Here is a 23675-nt window from a genome sequence, read left to right on the forward strand (position 1 = left end):
GCATTAACAGCAGTGGTGCAAAACCGCTGTCTCCCCTGCGTGGATGCCATTGCCAATGTCCTGACCAGGTTTTCCAGCTCCCTGAGCACCGTCGGAGCCAGGATGAAGAGCTGTTACCATTCCCTCCCCTGCCTCCCAAGTACCCCTGTTTGCTGACCACAGAACAAAGCAACAATAGTCCACTGGCCACAACAGATCTGCTTTCTGTGCATCAACACCGATTGGGCAGCATAGCAGTTAGCATCCAACACAGGAATCAGAATAAATTTATTACAATAGAAACAAACAGGTAACGTATTTGTTCCTGTACAAAATACTGATCGTGTTCTGCCTTGGTTGGTGCTTAACAAGTACCCACCCACATGTAAAAACGTCCCGAACTGGTGACACCACACAGATTTACAAAGGTCACAGCCATTTCTTGTTGCCACTCAGAGCCCAGCTACCCTATACGGTTTGCTGCACAATAAGGGAAGTTAGAGCAAGATTTAACACGAAACATGGAAATCTGGAATTCTTCTGTACCAGGAAACTAAGAGTGAGCAACTTATAAACATGGGGAAATAAAACAAGCACACTCTATGTGAAATAGGAGTTACTTGTGGCAAACGTTTTCCTTAGAGGTGCCCAACGCTGAGGCAGCTGATGGCTGACAAGCACCAGAGGAAGCTGGTGAGCTTAGAGAGAATCTCAGTAAAGAAGGACCATAGCTACACATCCACTGGATTTACTTGTGTCACCAGGGCTTGATGCTGTTGGGCTCCCCCCATCTTTCTGTACCCAGGTACTGAGTTTATTGCAGACGTTACTGTGCACATGAATCTTTCTCATTGCCTCGCTCTTCTGGAGCAAAAATCGTGGCCCGTGCTAACCAAAAACCATCGATACAAAGTAGTGTTTAAAATAAACTATAAAATACCTTTTTCTTGCTCTATTTGGTGCCCCCCTGTAAATCTGAGGGATGCCGTGAAGCCAGTTTGTCCCATGCCGGGTAAAGTCAACAGGCAAAAAGATTCCTGCAAATACGAGGAGCTGGCAAGCATATTCCAGTTGAGCTCTTTTATTTCTGGGTGGTATCGGGTCACAGGACACAATGCAAGAGGAACGCTGGCACTGAGCGAACGGAAGCATATTAGGACATTCTCTCCCTCCTCCCTCTTATACCAGACTTCCTGATGGAAGTCCACAAATAATTTCTTCTCTAAGAAGACAATAAAAACTCATCCTAATACAGTCTCAGGAACCATATGTACACATTCTGTTTCTGAAAATGCTGGCAGAAGTCCACAGAGGCAGAAGATAAAGAGCACGAAAGCTAAGTCTAACATCAGGTTCTCTACTGAACCCAACACCTAGGAACCAAACAACATAAGGCTGCTTTCTTCTGGAATAGCCTCCGCAAAACACCTGCAATTTTCCAGGGCGTGTGGAAGTGACAACTGCCAAGACCTTCTTTCTTGCTTGAGAATTTAGAAAGCGAGATGTTACGCAGCAGAGAGGCAGGCTTGACGAATGCTCTGTGCCCAGGTGTTTAAGAGTGCTGTGACTGAATGCTTGTCTGGAAGCTGCAATAGTTTGGAGGTCATGTACCGGTACACCGACTGCAAAAAGGGGTTGGCTGCTGGAGAAAAGGTAACAAATAAGTGGAGTTACAATAAAAAGTAAAAAAAGTCAAAATAAAATAGTACTATTAGGCGTTCACACGTCCCCATTATTACCACCAGCACATTCTGGCATCCTCTTACCGTACTGCCTGGGATTTTTTATCCACAAGGGACTCTGATCCGGATAATCTGCTGGAACACTGAGCTGTAGCGGTGGGACATTCGGCAGGTTCTTGTCATCTAGAATGCAAACACTTCCAATCAGAACACAGCCATCCTTGCTGGACAGAGTGGGGTTTTGTCTGCAATTCAGTTTGTTTTCTGACCTCTGCACCCCAAGGGGGAACCAGGCCGTACATCTCCACTTTTTATTGGAAGGCAACCTCATTGCTCACTTTTACAACACTCGAATTGTTGGAAGCAAAGCCTGGCTAACAGCTCCCTTTCTTACACGTTCCTGCTCTTTGCCAATCTCACCGTTCCATCAGGTGAGTGTCACTACGTCTAACACCTCGTTTTTGAAAATTAAGAGCCTTAACTACTAACATTCAGGACAACAGCAGCTCAGATTTCTCAAACAAATGGGAGGAGGAAAGAATCCACTTTCCTCATTGGAATCTAAATGCCAAACAAGTTGATAGACTGGATGAGAAACAAGATGCAATCTGAATTTCTTTCCTGAGCATACAGTGTTGTCAGCGATCGTGAACACAAACTGAAGCAGGCCCTCCCAAAAACTAACTCAACATTTCTCTGCCTCTGTCCTAGTGGTCAGAGGCAAAACAATTCTTGCCTGTCACTACAGGTCAAATCAGGAATCAAGAGTGTTGCTAGTAGTAAGTTATTTTCTAGATACTGAGATTACCAATTGCAACTACAAAGAAAGAACCAATCAGTGTTAACGAGCTCTCAAGGTGCACCCTGCAGCAGGCTGTGGGGAGTGTCATGGTTACACAGTGCCATGAATCTGTTAAGCACAGATTTGGTGCAGAACTCACAGGACTTGGCAAGAGTCAAGACTGTTAGCAAGAAACACTTCAATTTCTATGATCAAGCTCAGCATTCCTCTCTGAATCCAGCCTGTGGTTTCATCTTGCTTACCTAGCTTGCATATGAGATGAACCGTTCCATTATTACTGCAGTGGGAAGGGTCCAAGTTCACCAGGAATTTAGGATTTAATCTTGCAACTTCCCCTTGTAGGACATTTGGTATGGTCTGCCTGTCATCCTCTTCATATTTCCGTTTTCGAGGGGAAGCGACTGGAGCCCTGCATGAAACAACAGCCACAAAAGGAGCAGGTGAAAACATTACACCAACACCGTATACATCAAGTATTTTACAGGTATAACATGGAAAGATACCTCACACCCATCTAAACCCGTCTGTTCTTTTAGCAGTTTCTTGTGCTGGTTTTGGCAGCATTGTATAGTAGATGGTAAGGGCTGGGATTTGTGCTGGAAACAGTGTTGATAACACAGGGACATTTTTGTTCTTGCTGAGCAGCACTCACAGAGCCAAGGCCTTTTCTGCTCCTCACAGCACCCCACCAGGATGTGCTGAGGGTGTACAGCAAGCTGGGAGGGGATACGGCTGGGACAGCTGACCCCAACTGCCCAAAGGCATCTTCCATACCCTATGGCAGCGCGCTCAGTATATGGGGGAAGAAGGAGGAAGAGGGGCACGGTCAGAGTGTTGTCATTTGTCTTCCCAAGTAACCATTACGTGTGATGGAGCCCTGCTTTCCTGGAGCTGGCTGAACCCTGCTGATGGGAAGTAAGGCATTAATTCCTTATTTTGCTTTGCTTCTGTGCACAGCTTTTACTTTATCTATTAATGTCTTCGTCTCAGCCACAAGTTTGCTCACTTTTACCCTTCAGATTCTCTCCCTCATCCTAGCGGGGGAGTGAGCAAGTGGCTGGGTGGTGCTTAGTTGCCAGCCAGGGTTAAACCACAACACCTCTACAAATAAGTATTTTTTCCTTCAATAAAGAACACTTAAGACAGACAGCAGGTCAGTGCCACATACGTGATGGGTGGCCCGTGAATTGCAGTCATAGCCGGCATAAATGTACGGTAAAGGGAATGGTTGAAGACCGGTGAACGGATGTTGGCCAGAACAGCATCCAAGAGTGGCTGACATAAGTACTGCTGTTTGGTGGGGGGTACCGGGGGAGGCGGCGGCGTAGGCTGAAACACAAAAGAAGCCCTTTTTAATCATCACCAAAAAAAAAAAAATCTATACTATTGATTCTGTAAAATTTGACAGCAGTGAATTTCCAAAGCTGTATACAGTAACACTGAAAAAAGCAAAAAAGTCTATCCTGAAATCACCTGTAAAAGCTCACAGAAAGAACTACTCAAGTCTTTGCACAAAGCACAAGGATTTGAAAGTTCAGTTCAAAAATACACACAGGTGACTTACATGAAGTAAGCACTTGCTCATTTTCTCCTGTTCTCTTATTTCATCCAGCCTTAAAGTCTTAACCGCAGAGTAACAAGCAATGCAAAACATTACCTCACCAAATCCTAAGATCTTTTGGAATGAACTGCTTATCCCTCACCAGTGCAGAGCATTACGTACCACAGCCATGTCATTTTTCAGCTTCTCCAGGGCGATTTCACATTTCTGCAGGGTCTTCAGAGGGCACCTGTGGACCAGGAGAAACGTCATCACCCCAGAACAATCACTCAGCTGGAGTGTTTCACAGACAGCTCCCACACCAGCGTGGCTGGGTGCTACACATCTCTAGAGGGCCCCGGGAACCTGATGTCCAGCCAAAACGAAAAGCATTACCGTTTTGAAGGGTCAGTCAGGATATCCAAGAGACTCTTCATTTTACTCAGGTCCTTCTTCCTATCTGAAATAACATCAGACACAAACACTGACTACAAGAACAGCTTCCATACTTGCAGACAGAAATACAGCACGCTGCTAAAAGGGAAAGCATGAGACAACACTGAAGAAAGCAGTAAGCTTTGACCTTTCATCAATCGTAAGTATATCCATCACGCAAGCTCTATGTGTCTCAAAACCATCACAAGGAGAACTGATGGCAATTTAGGATGAGGATTTTACCCGCTCCTCACAGTAAAATCTTTAGTGTCAGAGGCAAGAAGGAACAACCAACTTTCACTGTTATTTTTGATCCCTGGAAACCATCCCAAAAGACAAAGCATCGCTTCCTTCATCAGAAGAGATAGCTGGCAGAGAGAAATGTGTGACTAAATCTAGGGAATCTCACCTTCATTTTTATCTATTTTATTGATCATCCTCCGGAGTGGCTCAATATATTTTGACAGCTGTTTGAGTTTCTCCAGATACTGCTGCTCCTCTGACTGGGAAGAACTGGCCGGGCTCATGACAGAATTGGGATTTCCTGACAAGAAGCAAAGACAGCACATCACAGGGATGATCAAAGACACTGCACAACAGTGCTCTCACATTTCAGAAGCGAGATCTCAATGTGTAGCTCACGTCAACTATCCAAATCTACACCTGGACACCCTCTGCAGTTTAAGTGCTTGCCCAAACCTCTAAACATCATGTAGTAATCGTGTTGTGTGGACAGAACAGCAATTCCCACTTCATATAGTTTTTTTCTGAGAAGGCCCAAAGTTGCATTTCCTAGGTCCCTGTTTTGCTTTCACTCTTGTGCCCTAAACACTACATCAAGACACTGAATTTGCTGCAGTTACCAAAACACTCCCCAACTCCTGGTTCGTAGTACAGTTCTCAGATGATTTACCTGGAGTGTTCAAGGGACCTGGGGATGGGACACTGAAGTTCTGAGGTGTTCGTGCAGCTGCTGGGCTCTGGGACGGCTGTGGAGATGGACTGGGGAGAAAGCTGCTGGGTGATGGAGCTGGGCCAGAGCTGGAAAACAAGTATAAAATCAAAAATGCCAGAATCAGACAAGGAAGTATCATCAGTCTCTGAGTAGAACATGATGGCACTCTGCAACTCTGCCTGTCGACTCGGTGAGGACTTTATAGCTTCTCTGTTTAAAATGTGGGGGTTTAGAGCATAATCAGCACAATCCCATCTGTGCTCTCACTGAAGTTCTTGTTAAAATTCGTTCACTTCAATGGAAACAGAGTAAGATGTATTGAATGCTTCTGAAAACCTCACCCTCGCAGCACCAACAAAGCACCTCAGAAGCTGCAGCCCAGCTCACCTGACATTGGAATTTGGCTGAGAAGTTGGCTGGCCTGGCTGAGGAGACGGCTGTGGCTGTGGTGGCGGAGGCATGGACTGGGGTGTTTGAGCTTGCTGGACAGGAGAGGGCGATGACATCATGGTAATGTTGTTCTGGCTGACCTGAAATGTGGAAAAAGATAAGATCAATAATAACAAAAGGGAGTAAAGGATGGGGACCTAACTAAAAGGTTTTACCTACGGAGAGAAGCGTATCCTCAGGCCTACGAGAAACGGTAGTGTTAGCGTCCTGTTCTCCCCAACAACAGCCCCACCTGCACCACTCTCAAGGCAGTACTGTACATCAGCTTCACTAGAAATAGCCATTACACTGCACAAAATTTCAGTAACTACATAATAAATGGTTTTCATTTCCCAAACCATCATGCTGCAATTAAAGTGTCAGAAATGCTATCTGAGAAACTTGTTCTTTATTAGAACTGGAGTAAAAAGAGCAAGGAGAAAAGACAGTTCTAACTCGAGAATTAACAGCTACAAAAAACCCTCCTTGTTTTGACGTTTTAATTACAGATCTCAAAGGTCTGTCACACTTGACGGCAGCTCCCCAGCTGGTTTTCTACAGGAGGAAGGAAGAAAAAAAATCATTAAGTAAGCCAAACCACAACATCTTGTTTAAATATTCAGCTTGAAAATCTGGGCGGAGATAGAAACCCTCCAAACTGAATGGTTGGGTGGAAAACAATGAAGCAGCTTTATGACCTTTGGAGAATGATGAGGTGTGCCTGAAGGACAAAAAGATGAATGAGAGCATTTCTAGGGCAGCACCAACCTCTGGGTAACAACCAAGTTTATTCTGCACACTATAAGGTGTCAGAGCCAGATGATGCTTCTCACTTTTATTCTATGGACATTCTTCTCCTTGATCACCTAAAACCAAACCAAAATCCCTGTGTCGTGGCCAGGAGCACAGTACAGCGATGCAGGTATTAAGTGATCATGTTTGTTCAAGGCACACAGAGTTCTTCTAATGTGAGGCCATTAGTACCTACAAAGATAAATGGAATTAGCCTGTAGAGACCACATACTGTGCCTCTCTAGCCCACACATCACTCTCTAAGTCACTGAGCGGGCACCTTTATGAACTAACAACTGTGCTTCCCCCAGTCTAAACCATTTTTAAGCAAAGGTCCCACTAAATCCACAAGTCCTATGCACTTCATGGGCACTGCAAGTTGTTGCCTTTCACTTGCTTGCTAAATATCCATATAAAGCATCTGAATGTTTCCAGAGGATGTGCCTGCATACACTGATTATGACAGGAAACAGTCTCCTTGGAATATCACAGTACCGCTACGCAAGAGGTCACACTCCACTAAAACAAATTAAATGGGCCCAAGCAATCCCCAGGTCGGTGCAAGTGAAACTACCGAACTTGAAGATACTTGTTTATGACCCATTAAAAAATAGTTTGAAATCAAATGCAGCTTGACATACCGTAAGTTTTAATTATTTTTTTGACCTTCAATAACTCTGTTACCTTGACCTCTCCTACAAAGACAATACCTACAACACACGAGGCTGTAATTGTTTTATATCAGCTACTATATCTTCCTTTTCTTCACAATCAAAACACACTGAGACTGCGTTTACTGCTTTTCGTAGGAAGGGAGCTCTCTAACAGCACGTGTCCCCTCGACAGCTGGAAAAAGCACTTCTGAGATTGGAAGGCAAAGTCTGCCTCTCCCAGCAGTCAGGCATCTCGCCGCTGTTGGGAAGGAAGCGAGAATCAAGACTGCAGAAAGCACTCCCTGGGATTTTTTATTATTCTATTCAACATTCCATTAAACAGCAACTGATTTAGAACTTAGCCATATGGGCCCATTTTTCACCAAGTCAAACTAAGACCACTATGCAAAACTGTGGCACTTTCAAATACATGCACTCAGAAATATGCAATTCTGAACTTAATGCTTCATGTTTCTTTGACAGCTGATAACTTGCAATATAATAATTGTACATCTTTCTACAGAACAGACCTAAAGACTCAGCTTTAGATTTCTGCGTTGTTTGCAGGACATGGACTAAGACTGTAACAACCTAATAACATTTCAGCTTCTAGGGAATGCTCTGACTCCTACTAAAAAGGTTTAATAAAACTAAATACAAAAATATCCAATAAACCCAAAAGACAAAACCTCTTTCTCTCCATTAAACTTCTGTAGTTCCTCATTTAATTCCAGTTAAGCCATGGTTATAAGGGATACAAATAAAGAGCCACATAGTATTGATATCACATCCGCTCCTTTTGTTGAAAGGGACTCCGCGGTTCAATACCAGGATTCTTCTCTAATGACAGAAGACACTGAACCACCTACTGCTGTGTTTAAACAATTCTGGATACTGTAATCCAGGAACTGGTAGAATCTTCGATGAGTAATGGATAACCAGATATGTGCTACAGCCCTTTACCCCTATTGTGAACAGCTGCCAGGGTGCTGATGACAAGGAAGTTAACATACCCAACAGACAACCCTATCTAAGCATTTTACAAAATTAAGAGGCTAAGTGACAACATTTCTAATTTCTAATCCACTTGGAACCCAAATACAGTGCTTTGGCAGACAGCACTGGAGATTCATGCTGGTCCAGAGGTCATGTCAGACTGCCTTTGAAACACGCTTACCACCACCAAAAACCCTGACTCGCTCACTCGTCCTACCCTGCTCAGGAACCATTTTCCCTGCAATCATTCTTCTTGTGCCTTCTCTAGTTATTCAGTCTTCTACAAGCTTTCCACAATCCTTGACAGGCTGCTGAAAGCGCTCCTTGATGACCAGTTCACTTGGCATCAGAAATCAAAGCTCCTCACTTGTGAGGAGCCGCAGACATGACAGCATCATGGGAAGATCAATCTATGGCACCGAATGCTTAAACCAGATCTTTGTTAAGACTCAACTATTAAAGACAAGCCAATCTAATACTGAAGTATCAGAAGGTCTCACTGTCAAATCAAATATTGTGAGTGCTCCACATGGGAGATGATTGTCTCAGTCTGTATAGACTGTACAGCAAATAAAGCTCAAAGCAAATTCTCCTATGGCTCAACAGTTCCAGCTTGGCTTTATTTCCGTTAACATATAATCTATGACCTGGATTGGAACGCCCATCCATCTTAAAACAGAAGCAACAACGGATGGGTTTGCCTAGGTCTGCAGAATCTTGCTGGTCACCGTATCTGCCTACGCAAATCCCTGAGAAGAAAAGGCTGTGCCTACTAAACTCGATGCAGCAGCACTGGGAAGCAGTTTCAGACATCCTGCAGCCCCTCACGCTTGCAAGGGAAACAGAAATGCAGAGTGAAGAAACTTCCATTCAAACTATGAACAAAGTACCACAGCGTTAAAAACTAAAACTGCACCTGCTAATAAATTTGAAGACTGGTATCTAGAAGAACAAGACATGAGATTTGTGAATAAGATAGAAGAATGCAGTTGAAGGCTCTTCCACCATCATAAAACATTTAAACTCACACCAATCCCACTGGGCTCAAACTGCTGCAGAGCAGAGCCTCCTTTTGTGACTTACTGGTAAGAACTCAGTTCTATTTCACTCTGTTTCCCCCCATTCCTGCTCCCCCAAAGATGCCACATTTTGCATTCAAAGCACGGCTGGGAGGTCTTTAGCAGATCCGGAGCTGCCCTGGGCAGATGCAGTACTCTGACCTCAGGCATCTTCCAGCAGCAGCTGGAGCAGTGCTGCCAGCCTGCCTGCACAAGCTCTCCTCTGACACAGGTACAAGCACAATCCTTCTGGCAGCTTCTTCTACACAACCATGAAAGAACAAAACAGCTTAATTTCTCTTGGCCCCTAAGACCATGCCCAGAAGCTACTCAAACTGAAATGAGCAGAGTTTATTATTAATGAAAGAAGCGCCTGTAGAGAGCATGAGCACATAGTAAGTAAGGCCCCAGGCACATCCAGCCAGTACTGACCCCAACACTGGAGCCTAAACAGAAACCACAAAGTTCTAATTTGAGACTTGAGCCAATTATGAACATGGAAGTGTTTTAAATGCTAATATAAAGGTCTATGCTGCTTTAAAAATACTTTGATACCACAAGCTCTCAGAAAACCCATTATTTAAAATAAAAAAGGATCCGTAAAAACCTTAAACAGCCCAATACCCTGAGTAACACCAGCAAGTCAGTTGTGTGATGAAAAAGTGAACTTCCCCTTGCTTGAAAGCAAGCATGATACAACCACGTATTGAAGGCTTTGCACAATTCCTGACACAATGTGCTTTGACTCAGTAAATACCTGTGGCATTTGCTGTCCGCCCAAAGGAATGGAGCTTGGCGGTGTAGCAGACACAGCGGTGGTAGGCGGGAACCGTGGTCTTATTTGCATCCCACCTCGGGCCATAGGTGCGGTGATCATCTTTGAGGACAGAGGGACAACAGACAAAAGTAATCGCAAAACAAGAAATGCAGTGCACTGGCAGGATGAGAAGCACATGCGACTTCCAGGAATCAGGGGACAAGGGAGCATGATGGGAAGGTTAGTTAGCTTTTCTCTAAAGGTTAACCTAACACGCTAGCTTATAGATCAAACTCCTTTTAATACCCTTTCTACCCATTTCTAGAAAGCAAACAACAAATTCTAGGTCTCTTGGGAGCGCCAATATGGAGATTCTGATCCATAGGTCAAGGGCTGACTGTGCCATCATGCAGGAAGGGCTCTGCCTAAATCTTGCCGGACATCTTACATTTCTAGAATTCTCGGAAACAACTACTCTGAGACCGCTGTCAGGAATGCTCCATGAAAGAAGCTACATAATGCCGTAGGTCTCTGATGTGCTTTACCCCTCTGTGGACTCCAAGGGTTTAGCAGCATTTGCTTTTGCCACCCTTTGTTACAGAACAGTTGGGCAGACAGTTCAATGGGAACTGTCAGTAGGAATGCTCCACAGGGAGCAAAACCTCAGAACAGCCTGACCTGTGACAGTAGGACAATACTAAAGAAAAAAAGAAAAAAAGCAATTCTGGGTTTGAAAAAAGCTCTTTCTTCCTTTTGTAACCCACAGAATAAGTCAAATACACCCTTGCATTTGCCATAATTCTGACAAATACCCCTTCCTCTATTACTCAGCTGTGCTAAAATCTTCTGAATCCACAATCTGCCTCAAGCCTGTTCAGACACTGCTTGATTCTCCAGCTGTACAGACTGAGGACACCCAGGAGTACAATCATTTTGGACAAATGATGAAGATTAGCATTGGAATTTGTATTTTAAAAAAGCCTTAGGACTATGCTACCCTGCAGCATCTGGGAGTGCCTTTCAGAGACATCACCCCGCACGAACCACACAGATTTAATCAGATAGATCTGTATAGCCCTCTGTTATTTAAAATGTGATATTATACCATAAATGCTGAGAATTTACAGTAAATCAAATATTTTTGAGGTAGTATTCAGGTAACTTTGGCAGACTCCCCTATCAGTTAAAAGGGCTTCTGTTTGGCACTTCAAAGATCTCCAATAAAAGTCTCTGGGCTACTTTTTTTTCCAGCATATGTATTACCAAGAAACCTACACAGGCCCTAACAAACCTATGAGTTAATGAAGTCTCCTTGCAGTAAATGGTTTGGGACATTCTTGCTTAGTGCTCTATGTGAATGGACTGAAGCAGCCAGTAACATAACTCTAGAGAGTCAGAGAATGCATGTGCTTACAATTGTTAAAATTAAATAAAATTAAATACAACACAGCAAGACTGAAAAGGAAAGCAATAACTGATAAAGAAAAGTGTCAAATTCAGCACAGGTGTTAGTTCACAACATCAGAGCAATGCGGTCCCTTTCCATCCAGGCAGAGAGTGATGGTCAGAGACAGGATTTCAGAAGCACGCTCAGACGTCATACACACATGCACAGGGACACACACAGCATGCAGCAGCCACCACAGGCAAACACAACAACCCAACACTGGCACAAAGCACAGGCGGATGCTACGAAGTGCAGTGAGGAGCTATGGCATTGACACGAGCGCTGGGGAAGCAACACAACCCTCACAATGACAAATTAAAAAAAAGGGAGGGGGAGGAAACTGCTAGGGGAAAAGCAAAAACCAAACCAAAACCACATCCTTCCAGCACAATCACCCCATCTGAGACCCTCGTGAATGCACATGGATCTCTGGAGCGTGCGACATCCCAGGGATATTACGGTGACCCACACGTCCGGTCACTTCTCGGTCCCGTTCCTCACACCACACCACCAAAGTGTGCAGATTTAGATTACTTCCTCCAGGTCAAGGAGATTGGCAGCATATGACAGGTTAAGTGTCTGGCAAACCACTGACCACCAGTGTGACAAACTCCGATTCACAGGCTTTCAGCTCTTCGTTGTGTTGTGGCTGGGCAAACATTTATGCATATGTACACAATTTTTGTTTCGATCTTTTGTATTTCTTGGTTTTTTAACTGTGTGTTTCAGACAGGAAATGTACATGTAAACTGACACTCTCTCAAAGTTTTCCCACTTTCCGGCTGATTTGTGTCTAAGAAACCTATAAGCCTTTGACAAAGGAGTCAGGCAAGGAGGTTCCAAGAATTCCATCTGTCTTGTGCAAAGCAACACATCCATGAAGGAGTCACTCTTGTCAGTCTAGAACCAGAAGAAAACCAGAGTGTTCCAGTACTTTTGGAAGAGATTCAAACTGCAGGCACATCCTCCTCCACAAGTGAAAGTGATTTACCTCAATTTACTGAACCAAGAATTTACCTCACAAAACCAGAGCAAGCAGAGGAGCAGAGTCTCCCTCCACGGTAAGGTACAAAATCCATTGTTTGATAAAAATGAAGTGGAATATAACAATTAGAATCCTGAATTTGTAATTTTCTTTCATCTCAAATCCACAGATTCAGAATTCTGTAGATACATTTGCCTACCAGAAGCAGCATAAGTCCTGCGCCACTAAAGGCTGCTCTGATTTTAAAAAAAGCAGCACCCAAACTGCCCTCTGAGCACCTGAATGGGTTGCACCAGAACAGTGATTTAAACTTCAGTTGATCACAGATTTTTTTCTTGGTGCTGCACATGCCTCTGTAGCCTCTGTGGTCACCTGGAGACGATGGTGTTTGTTTATGAGCCTCACCTGTGAGTTAGGTGCTCACGACTCCTAGAACCCAAGCAGGGTAGCACCAACCTGCACGGCCTATTTACAGCTCCAGAGAAGAACTCCAAAACTCTCATGGATCCATGTTTCAACCTGGGACTGCTTTTACTTTTATGTAGGAAGGATGAACAGAAACTTTATGGAAAAGGAAAACCACAACCACATAAACCAAAATTCCCAGTTTAAAAGTCCCTAGAGATTAAGTTGAAGCATAACAGGCAAAGGTTAGGGGTCTGTTTAACAAAAGCTTCCCTGAACCCAATGAAGAAATCAAGGCAGATTTATTGAAACGCTAGTACTAGTGAAAAACATCCTAAATACAACACAAACTCTGCTCTTAAAAGAAACTTTGTATAAGTTAAGGCAAATCCATATACACTCTCAACACCAAAGCTGCATTGCGATACTGTACACAGCCACAATCTTAAAACTAAGGACTGTATAAAGAAAGCATTTGCACAAATACAAGAAACCTGTGTAATTATTGGACTTCGCAGCATTAAGTGAATTCTAGTAGACTCATCTTGCAATGCCATGAACATAAATGGAGTAAAGCCTGGACATAGAATTTTCTAAGCTGAAATGAGCCATCCCCGAGTTAACTACATGTCTGAATAAAGCTGCAATACAACACCCACTATCAGCCATCTCGCCATCCAGAACGTTTCAAATGCACCGTGCTGCTAAGCCACTGGCATACGAATTCGCTAAAGGGGGCAAGTATTCAGTTGGCTCTACACAAGCTCAATCCACCTGCTTAGGAGCTGAAAGGAGCACCTTTTCAAGTTAGTACAAAAAAGAAGCCAGAGTTTCCTTCCAGTCTAAGTCCCTGCAGCTCCCACCTGGAAATAACTTGGGAAACAAACAAAAGTTTTAATTCACATTTCAACTGTAGGAAGAGAATTCTGTGTTGCTGCTGGTACTGCACCAGCTGTACTTACCCCTGCTCAGCTTTTACACCCTGCGTTACATTGACACAAGCAAAAGGAGCAATACAGAAACAGAACTCAGCCCTCACACAGATGCGGGCCACAAGAGTTATGATGGGACAAAACATCACTCCTAATACAAGTCTGGGAGATGTATGTTGAGAACCAACTGTTATCCCAGTCCCAGTGTACATTAGTCATGAGCCAAAGGGAGAATGGTGCACGTAGACAGGGAATGACTGAGTATATGGACATAACTGCCATTAATCCTAGCCAACATCATTTCATCTGGCCGCCTTAGGCCCTTCATCTACAAAGTGATGATAATTGTACTTACCCGTGGCTGTGAAATGCCCTAACATGCAACACTACAGAGGGAAGCCACAAAGACTATATTGTATTCTTGTGGAAAATGGGATGAGAGGTTCAGCTTGAGCCATTCCCAATTTTGCTCCCCATGTCTCCTTCATACCAGACACATATCAAGGAACAGTCACTGGGGCTTACAGGTGTGTCAGAGGATAAGAAAACTGTGCTAGACAATCAGCTTTCACCCAACACTGTTTTTTTCTAACATAACTCTGCACTTGAGATACAAGCCATTTTTCCTTCACAATTCACACCCAGAACAAGAGCAATCTATATCTACTGCCCATTTCACTCAGGAAAAGAATGAAAGATGAAAGGAATGAAAAGGGAGTACGGAGAGATTTCGTTGTCTATACTATTTTGTATGGTTGATACATGGAGATGGAGGTAAATCACATGTGAGTAAGGACAGCAGGCAAAGATTCACAGTACAGAAATCAGTTTACACATCCAAGCAGTCACCTAAGGAAATGTAACAAAAGAAGAGGTGATACGCTCCGGGAACCAACAGTCAGACTTGCAGCATCACCACAGTAGGCTGTCTTATCAATGTGCATTCCTGTGCCAGTACAGGCAACAATCTTACCTACTCGGGACACAGAGCATGCACAGAGAAATTGTCAATGAAATCCTGCCTCTGACTCCAGACAAAGAAGAAACAGCACAAAAGCCCATAGTCCCTTTAGAAAGGGGATGACTGATGTCAGATCCCTCATCAGAAAGCCACCAGAAACCCACCTCCATGCTCACCTCTAGCATGCACTTGCCACAGGCCTATAACCAGTGGTCCTGGCTCCTGGTCCCTTACCTGCCCTGAAGCTCCCATCTGAGCAGCTTGGGCCTGAGCCGCCTGCACTGCTGCTGCTGCCTGCTGCTGCTGCTGGACCAGCTGAGCTCTCACCTTGAGTATGGAAGGAAAGAAGGACGTAAACATACATATCTGATAGGGGTATGACACTTCTGCTTCAGCTATACTGACCATGCTCATAAACAACGGTGTGGAGGCAGGATCAGCCTCACACACACGCTCTTCTTACAGTCTGAGCTTTCTTTATGAAAACAAGTTCCCATGTTTCTAATAGAGGTACAACATATTAAATGTCTTCTCTCCAAGGCAAGAACTATTGGTATCTTAAACTTTGACCACTCTAAGCATGGCAGCACACCATAGTAACCAGCTCCAGTCACTTCAAAGCACTTGCAAAAATCATGGAGGTCATTTTTCTTTAACCAGAGAGTGTTTCTTTCCCTTTACCCAGAGTGTTTCTTTTTTCCCCCTCACTCATTCAAGAGGAAGACAAAAAAGTATTTTTAAATATCAGATGCATAAATAGTTTTCACAGATCCAGAGGTTCTACTCTTAGACACAAAACTGTTCTCTGCTGGCAGGCCCAGACATAAACCTATTAATTCCCTGTCCTCCCAACGTGCTGACTACAGATCCCTTAGTGAGCTACTTCATTATTAGCAAAAATCAAAGAATTATTTTATTCCTCTAGAGGCTCATAATGAACCAGGAATCAGCTGGTCACCAGCCCTTACCTGCATTGCTTTTAATTGCTGCGGCGTAAGAGTAACAGGCATAACCTGACTAGGAATTTGTCCTGAGATTGCCTGTGGCTGAGACACCATGGGCTGGGGTTGAGGCTGGGATTGTGGTGGAAGCTGAGACTGTTGTGCCTGCGCAACCTGCTGTTGTTGTTGTTGCTGCTGTTGCTGCTGCTGTTGCTGTTGCTGCTGCATCTGTTGCATCTGCTGTTGCATTACTTGTTGAGGCGGCTGCTGCTGTATCTGTTGTTGTGGTATCTGTTGCTGCTGTTGCTGCTGTTGTTGCTGCTGCTGCTGTTGCTGTGCCTGCATAGCCTGTGCTGCCTGCAGCTGCTGCATTTGGGCAATTCGCTGGAGTTGCTGCTGCTGCTGTTGCATCTGAAAAGCAGGAAAAGCCAGGATGCTCAAGCTTACAGCAATGCAACAGCAGCTGTATTTTTATAGCATAAACCAAGAGCAAACAGATTCCTAGTACATCAGAGGCTGAGGCTGTATGTCCAAAGGAAGAGCTCAACCTTTTTATCCACTCACTCTTCGTGTATCTTACCTCTGCATAGCACACATCCTGCGGTTTCAATGTTAAACACTTGTCCCGCTACTGAAACAGGCTTCAAAAGCAAAAATTAAGTCCATCAGCTTCTCCTGTGCCAATGGGCCTAGAACCACTTCTTCAAATGTAACCAGCCTGCATCAGCACCACTAATTACCAGAAACTGCACAAGAGCACGACAGCTGAAGTCTCCTCTTCGGCTTTTGTGCCTGAGGATGACGGATCTACATCACGTGCTCGACATACATTTTTTGAAGCAGCAATGTGTAACTCATACAATGACAACACAGCCACTATTGCTTGAGTAATAGAAGTGCTTCTAGTTCTTTCCCACATCTTGGTTCCTGTTCAAATGAAAGACTATTTTGATGTTTCTAAAGACAAAGAGACAAAGGTTTTAACTCTACTGCTATGTCAGAAGAAAGCAACCAAACACTCTTAAGCCTCTCCTCTGGGACGTAATATATTGCTGTCGATTAATTTGTAAGTCAAAGCAATAGTCCTACCCCGAAATGGAAAGGCGTTAATAACAGGCAGAGCTGCCATGTAAGTCAAGCCTCGTTTGACAAGTAACTGAATGTAGATCCCTTCAATTGCTGTTAAGTTTGTCATCACCTGCTGTTGGTTTTGCTGCTGCTGCATCTGCAGTTTCAGCATGTGCTGTTGCTGCTGCTGGACCGCTTGCAACTGTTGCTGCTGTTGTTGCTGCTGCTGCTGGGCTGCAGCAGCCGCTGCTGCCTGCTGCTGCTGGACATGGAACTGCTGCTGCATGGCTGACTGCTGGGCCTGGAACTGCTGCTGCTGCAAAGCCACCTGCTGCTGCTGGAATTGCTGCTGTTGTTGCTGCTGCTGCTGTGCTATCTGCTGAAGCTGCAGTTGGGCTATAAAGAAGGTAGACTGTACTTAAAACACAAGACCCAAACAGCATGAAAGGCAGTGATCCGGTATAACTAATAATAATTCAAGAAAATCCCTGAAGTACATTAATGTTCCTCATTAGCAGTAAATACCTTTGCTTCCTCAAATGGATAAGGCAGAACTAATGGCACTTCCTACCACCAGCCTCTAATTCTGACACTCATATTGAGTCAGCAACCCAGGTAAAGGATGTAAAAATGTGCAGGAGGAAACATGCACAGAGGTGCCCAGCAGGAAGCACCGTACCCATAGAAAACACAGGTGAGCTCTGCAGAACCAGTTTTGAAGTTGGCATCTTGCAGGACAAAAGCAGCATTGCTCACACAACAGCTAGACTGTTCCTCACTGCACTAACGAAGACATTTATACCACCAAGTAGCAATATTTGAAATAAATTCTTCCAGCATTCACTTAGCTGATACAGCCAGAAGGATGGAACCTCTGCAGCACCCTTTCCTTATGGAAAAGGATAATGTCTTAAAAGGCTGATCAAACAATTTCAGTGGTTGAAGCAAACTGAACGCTTACTTGGCTGAGTAGCTGTAGAGACACCAGGCATACCATGAGGGGCCATTCCCGAAGTTCCAGGAGGCTGCTGCTGCCCCGGGATACTCATCTGTTGTCCCACTGGGCCAAGACCACTCATCCCACTCATTGGTGCTCCTTGAGCTCGGGAAGCCATGGCCATTCCTGGCGCCCCTGCTGGGGGACCCCCAGTTAGATTCTGCAGGGCATTCATTGGATCTACAAAGAAAACAGTTACCAATGTGCAGCCATCCATGCAATTCCAGAACCAAAATAGTCTGTTCTCCATCAGCCTCTCCCTAATCTGTTGGCTTCAGACTAGGACTAGATCCAGTACCCTGAGATCCAATATTCACTGCTCTGCCTGTGAGACCACAAGAGGCTCTGGCACATCTTTGCCTCTTTGTAAACAGAGCAAGGATTATTTAAAGAGCTTCAGACTTGCAAAGTTCAAAATAGATTCTAAATACATGAGAGAAACGGAACCTATTAGCCACCTTGCAGCTTGGAAGCAAGTCAAAACAAGCTGCCCACAAAACTCCATGAGGCTATCCAGCTTGTAATCTCAAACAACAAGAGGAGAGTACTACTGCACGCCCAGTTATCCTCTTCCTCCTAAGGTCAGCACAGAGGAGCAGTGCTCAGAGCACAGAAAGTGCTTTGCTATGCAGCTCTGTCATAACACCACAGTTATTACACATTGGATAAACTCAGTGCCTTTCAAGACAATCGTCATAATCTGAATTCAGGGCATACAGAAAAGAAGCCAAAGAGGGAACGGCAATTGAAAAGGGCAAACGACAACACGGGGTGCAGAAGCAATAATTACTGGGTACAGAACACAACACTCTTAAGAATACTTATAATTTCTAGCTGTCTAGGCTGGATGTTAATCAATCACAGCTACTGAGGAAAATCCAGGGGATCATCCTATGTGCCTAACACACACTGCTCTAAGGATTAGTGGAGAAGCTGAAGGCATGTTCCAACCTAACCTGTCAAACAGCAGAGTGCGTAACCCCACAAACACAGTGCCTGCCGCTGGTGCAACACACTGAGGAACCCAAAGCGGGGAACAGGGAGCCACCTGCATTGCTCAGCACTTTCGAGCACTCTTTCAAGGACCTTAGTGTTGTGAGCCAACAAAAGTACAGACGGGGAAACAAATCCCTGGTTTACAAACCAAAACAGCTTCCAAGCCCGTCACCCTCCGCACTGACCAGCTCCGAGACCATCATGCTACCTTTCCTCCAGCGGTATTTAATATTCCAGCCAGGGAATCCACAGCCAACTTATTCTTAGCATCCCACAGCCCTGACTTCTAAGTTGTTCTGTTTAGAAAGCTGGGGGGGCGGGAGCACTTACCACTGACCGAGGCTTGAGATTTCTTATTGTCTGCAAAGGAAGAACAATTAATTGCCTTTGTTAATCTTGTCACACATGAATTTGTCCCTTCAGATATGCTCTCTACAAGAAATATACTCACATAGTAATTTAAAAAATAAAAATTCACTATCTGCTGTAGCTCTAATACTACATTAACCTGAGCACTTCTGTAACCAGAACACTACCGAAACAATGGAGAGAAAGCAAAAACTCAGGAAAAAAATAGGAAGGTGGGAAAAAAAGTAAGTTTAAATGATTTCTTAGTAAGTTTTCAATTATAGACAGACATGTAAAATAAATAGTATTTAGAAGTGAAGCATATACAGTACAGGAAAAATTTTAAAGCAACTTGTAAAGAGTCACATGCAGAACCACACAAACAAACCATAAAATTTACATTTTGGGGAAGGACGGGATGAGCAATCCCACCACGAAGAGAAGAACAAAACAAAACAAATCCATACAATTACTTACGAATATCTCGAAAATGGATAATCAGTCTGGCCACGAGAGAAAGATACTCCTCCTAAATGTGAAAAATGAGTATTTTAGCACAGGAAATACAAACATTCCAACCACGACTTTCTGGTTCCTCAGTATCCTCCTCAACATAACGGATTTTACTTTACGGTGTCTGCGGGCTTTTCAGAACAGTTCAGTTGCATGGCAACAGTTTGTTCATTAACCAAGCGAGAGCATTTTTACTAATAGGTCACTGCAGCTGATGATATAAGGAGGCCAAGAAAACACAGAATTCACTGTAAAGAACCTCTGTCACAGTGGAACAAACAGGATCACTATGTGAACACAATTATAAACCTATACACCCATTTGCCACTACTTATCCACCTCAATTCCTTTTTCTTAAGGCTTGAACCTGCTTACTTGGTACTTGGACTTGGTATGAAGTCGCATTCATACCACAAGAACTTCTGTTAAGCTAATTTAGTATTGCAAATACAGGTAAATTAACAACTTTAAAAACTAACATATGTGTCATAAGTGAAAAAATACCAAATATTCTTTGCAACATTTTATTAGTGTGGTTCATCCTGTGTATGAGAAACTGTACAGGCTCCTGCCTCTGAAGCTACCAGCTCACCAGCAAGGGGGCCACCAGCACGCATGGATTTGTGACAGTGACATCATAGAGTTGGATGCAAAACATCTCACTTCTCCTCGGGGTGGAAGCAGCACATCCAAATCAAAAACTGTGAATAATTAGGTGGTCTAAGCAACAACAATTAACTAAACGCACCGGGTTTGCTATTTCTGTGGTTGTTCCAAACTTTGACAACCCAGTAACTTCTGGAAACAAAGAGAAATGCTTTACCCTTGTTTTGGCCTTCATAAACACATGACTCTCCATATCTTTGCTGGATTTATTATGGGCAACGCCAGCCTTCCTCATAGCGTCGTCACTGAAAAAAAGAGAGGACAAGGCTAGGTATTAATTGAGGACATTAGAAAATACTTCCTGCAGTCAGGAAGGTCCTGTAAACCAGTTTCTACCCCTCTCTCATTTATAGTTTAAAACCCAAACAACAACCACCACCACACACATCAGTTAAACTTGCTAGCCTTTAAAATGTCTTCAAATAACAGAGAAAAAGAAGCAACTAATGTCTAAAAGGCAAGACAAATACTCTCTACAGAATTTCAAGCACAACTGCTAAGCAAGTCATTATTTTACCACCTGATGTATCGTTTTGACAAAATACCAGGACCAGTTCATTTGAGGGAAGCTGGACAACAGGATTACCGCAATCCACGTTTGAGGAACAATGGGATTGAGCCTGCCCAGTGTCAGGCATTTCCAAATGAACCCTCTAAACATCAGTTGGAAGAATCAAAAAGACTGCCTAAGGGCACAGAGTCTTCATGAGAATAAGGGTGGGTCAGGGTCTGAGCTCACGTGCAGCCACATGCAGGGCAGGGATGGGACAACCACCACAAAAGCAGCAGGTGAAGCTACAACATAAAAAGAAGGCCCTGTTGATGTTAAGTTGAGGGGAAGAAAAATAACGGGTCTGGTAATAAAAAGCTTTCAAGTCCCTTACTGTTGTTTCCCATTTACCAGCCAGAATCACAGGGACTTGCTGTCCTTTCCCTCTCACACCTCCAGTAAATCAGCTCTAAAGCTGCCCTCTCTGGGCCTATGAACATGCATGATAGAAAGGAAAAATACCCTCACCCATAACCACATATTCCTAAGGACAAAGGTGGAGGAGAAGAGGCATTCTCAGTACATCTGCATTACCAACAATGCCACTGCAAGGGTTCCATGTACTATCTGTTTGCATTCCAATCAAAGTTTAGAAGAGAAAAACCAGGCAGCTTGTTCTTTGTTGACATATTCAGCTGCAGTCAACATAAAAATATTTACAGTAAAAGGCTGGGAAAGTAAAAAAAAAAGCCACAGCTTTCCACAGCACAGTGAAAAGGATAACAACTCATGCGGAACACCAAACTCCACACAATACCAAAAACTCCATGGTACCAGGGAATCCAGCTTCATCCCTCACCTGCCTCAGAAGCATCGACTTAAACGCCTTGTAAGATGTGCACTAAAGCTCTGGCTTTTTCAAGTCATGCAGAACACTCAAAGCTACCGTTTCCCAAGATGACGCATTCAATGCCAACACCAGCTTCAGGAATTCCCCCTCCATTCCCAGGAACCTTGTTTCCAGCCCAACAACATGCAGCCTCTCATTCAGGCCAGCTGGTCTGCCTGAAAAATCTTGCAAAACACACTCTTCAGAACTCTGCCAGCTCCCTGTCCAGTTCACGACATGCCTGCACAAATCAGTTGTTCCCATGAAACACAAGGCCAAGGCATTGTAGGGCCAACACCACTTTGTACACTTACACCAGCCACCCAGCATCTCCAAATGCTACTTTATAGAACAGACTGTTTGATCACTCCAACAGTTCACAGAATCACAGAACAGTTTGGGTCGGAAAGGACCTCAAAGATCATCTAGTTCCACACCTCTGCCATAGGCACGGACATCCCACTGGATCAGGCTGCCCAAGGCCCATCCAACCTGGCCTTGAACACCTCCAGGGATGGGGCAGCCACCATTTCTCTGGGCAACCTGTTCCAGTGTCTCACCACTCTCATGGTGAAGAAATTCTTCCTTATGTCCAGCCTAAATCTGCCCCTCTCCAGAATGTACCCGTTGCCCCTTGTCCTATCACTACAAGCCTTTGTGAACATTCCCTCCCCAGCTTTCCTGTAGACCCTTCACGTATTGGAAGGTCCCTATAAGATCTCCTCAGAGCCTTCTCTTCTCCAGGCTGAACAATCCCAACTCTCTCAGCCTGTCCTTGTATGGGAGTTCACTGAACCTTTCTCACTCACAACAAGATGGGGCAGGGAGAACGCTGTGCTAGTAAGCTGTTAGCCGCATCTATCCACGTTACAAGGCTTAACGCTCTCCAAGTAAACACTAGCTAATACATTAAATTTTAAATCACTTCACTTTGTGCACATGGTGCTGTCCCACATGCTCTAGAAGCGAGAAAGCAAATCCCAGTCCAAATTAAGCCAAACATTAAGTCACTGATATCTTTATGTCATTTTTGCCCTAAAAATGTCAGATGTAAGATAAAGGTGGTAGTTTACACACGTCTTGACATGTCACACTTGGCGATGCTACAGACACCGCAAAAATCAAAGCACTGCAGCAGGCGCTGCCGAGCGGGATGGGAAGTCAGGATCCCTGGGGAAGAGGGAAAGGGAAGGAGGAGCCGGGAGGGAAAGGGAAGGGGGATCCAGCAAGGGAAGGAAAGGAGGATCCAGCAAGGGAAGGGAAGGAAGGAGGATCCAGCAAAGGAAGGGAAGGAAGGAGGATCCAGCAAGGGAAGGGAAGGAAGGAGGATCCAGCAAGGGAAGGGAAGGAAGGAGGATCCAGCAAGGGAAGGGAAGGAAGGAGGATCCAGCAAGGGAAGGCAAGGGAAGGAGGATCCAACAAGGGAAGGGAAGGAAGGAGGATCCAACAAGGGAAGGCAAGGGAAGGAGGATCCAACAAGGGAAGGGAAGGAAGGAGGATCCAACAAGGGAAGGGAAGGAGGTTCCAGCAAGGGAAGGGAAGGGAATGAAGGAGGATACAGGAAGGGAAGGAGGATCCAGCGGGGAAGGGAAAATATGACCGGGCTCCCCCCTGCACAGGCGCTGAGCAAACCCTGCCAAGGAGGCGCCTTCCCGGCGGGGCGGCACCGGGCCCGGGGGAGAGGAAACGGCACAGGCGAAGCCAAGGCCGTGAGGGCAGCGGGCACCGTAGCGCCGCGCACTCACATCTGGCTGACGAGCTTCTGCCGGAAGTTGGTGCTGCGCCAGTCGGTCTCGGGCCCGGTCACGTCCATCCCCGCCGCACCGGGAGCTCCGCCCGCCGCCACACCGGAAGCGCCGCGCGACCGCTTCCGGAGCGCTGGGGGAAACGAAGTCCCGGCGCTCGCGAATCCCCAACTCTCGCGAGAACTGCGGGGCGGCGGCGCGGGGCATGCTAGGA

At 44.8% G+C, this 23675-nt stretch overlaps 1 protein-coding gene across 3 annotated transcripts; it reads right to left on the reverse strand.

Moving 5' to 3' along the window:
- Window positions 1-297: 297 nt before the first annotated feature.
- On the reverse strand, window positions 298-23662 carry MED15 (mediator complex subunit 15). Of its 3 annotated transcripts, none has more exons than XM_054082191.1 (18): window positions 23462-23662; window positions 20495-20582; window positions 19636-19687; window positions 19141-19170; window positions 17779-17994; window positions 16948-17213; window positions 15777-16160; window positions 15043-15135; window positions 10079-10198; window positions 5781-5923; window positions 5352-5479; window positions 4848-4982; window positions 4400-4463; window positions 4187-4253; window positions 3632-3792; window positions 2706-2872; window positions 1746-1844; window positions 298-1621 (listed from the first exon to the last, which is right to left on the reverse strand). In XM_054082191.1, exons 1-18 carry the CDS (start codon window positions 23527-23529, stop codon window positions 1485-1487), a joined length of 2418 nt encoding a protein of 805 aa, XP_053938166.1. In that variant the 5' UTR covers window positions 23530-23662; the 3' UTR covers window positions 298-1484. The 3 variants fall into 3 exon arrangements, with proteins under 3 accessions (XP_053938166.1, XP_053938164.1, XP_053938165.1); XM_054082189.1 differs by having other exon boundaries at window positions 298-1618; window positions 23462-23648; XM_054082190.1 differs by lacking the exon at window positions 10079-10198 and having other exon boundaries at window positions 299-1621; window positions 23462-23644.
- Between the last annotated feature and the right edge of the window lie 13 nt (window positions 23663-23675).

This window comes from Cuculus canorus, chromosome 17 (genome assembly GCF_017976375.1).
Source record: "Cuculus canorus isolate bCucCan1 chromosome 17, bCucCan1.pri, whole genome shotgun sequence".
NCBI lineage: Eukaryota > Metazoa > Chordata > Aves > Cuculiformes > Cuculidae > Cuculus > Cuculus canorus.

Coding starts and splice junctions, on each gene's coding strand:
- MED15 (XM_054082191.1), bottom strand. CDS start 23,529: ATGGACGTGACCGGGCCCGAGACCGACTGGCGCAGCACCAACTTCCGG. Junction 4,254..4,399: donor CTGACTGACCCTTCAAAACG/GTAATGCTTTTC, acceptor CCTGGTCCACAG/GTGCCCTCTGAAGACCCTGC. Junction 2,873..3,631: donor ATTCACGGGCCACCCATCAC/GTATGTGGCACT, acceptor TGTTTCATGCAG/GGCTCCAGTCGCTTCCCCTC.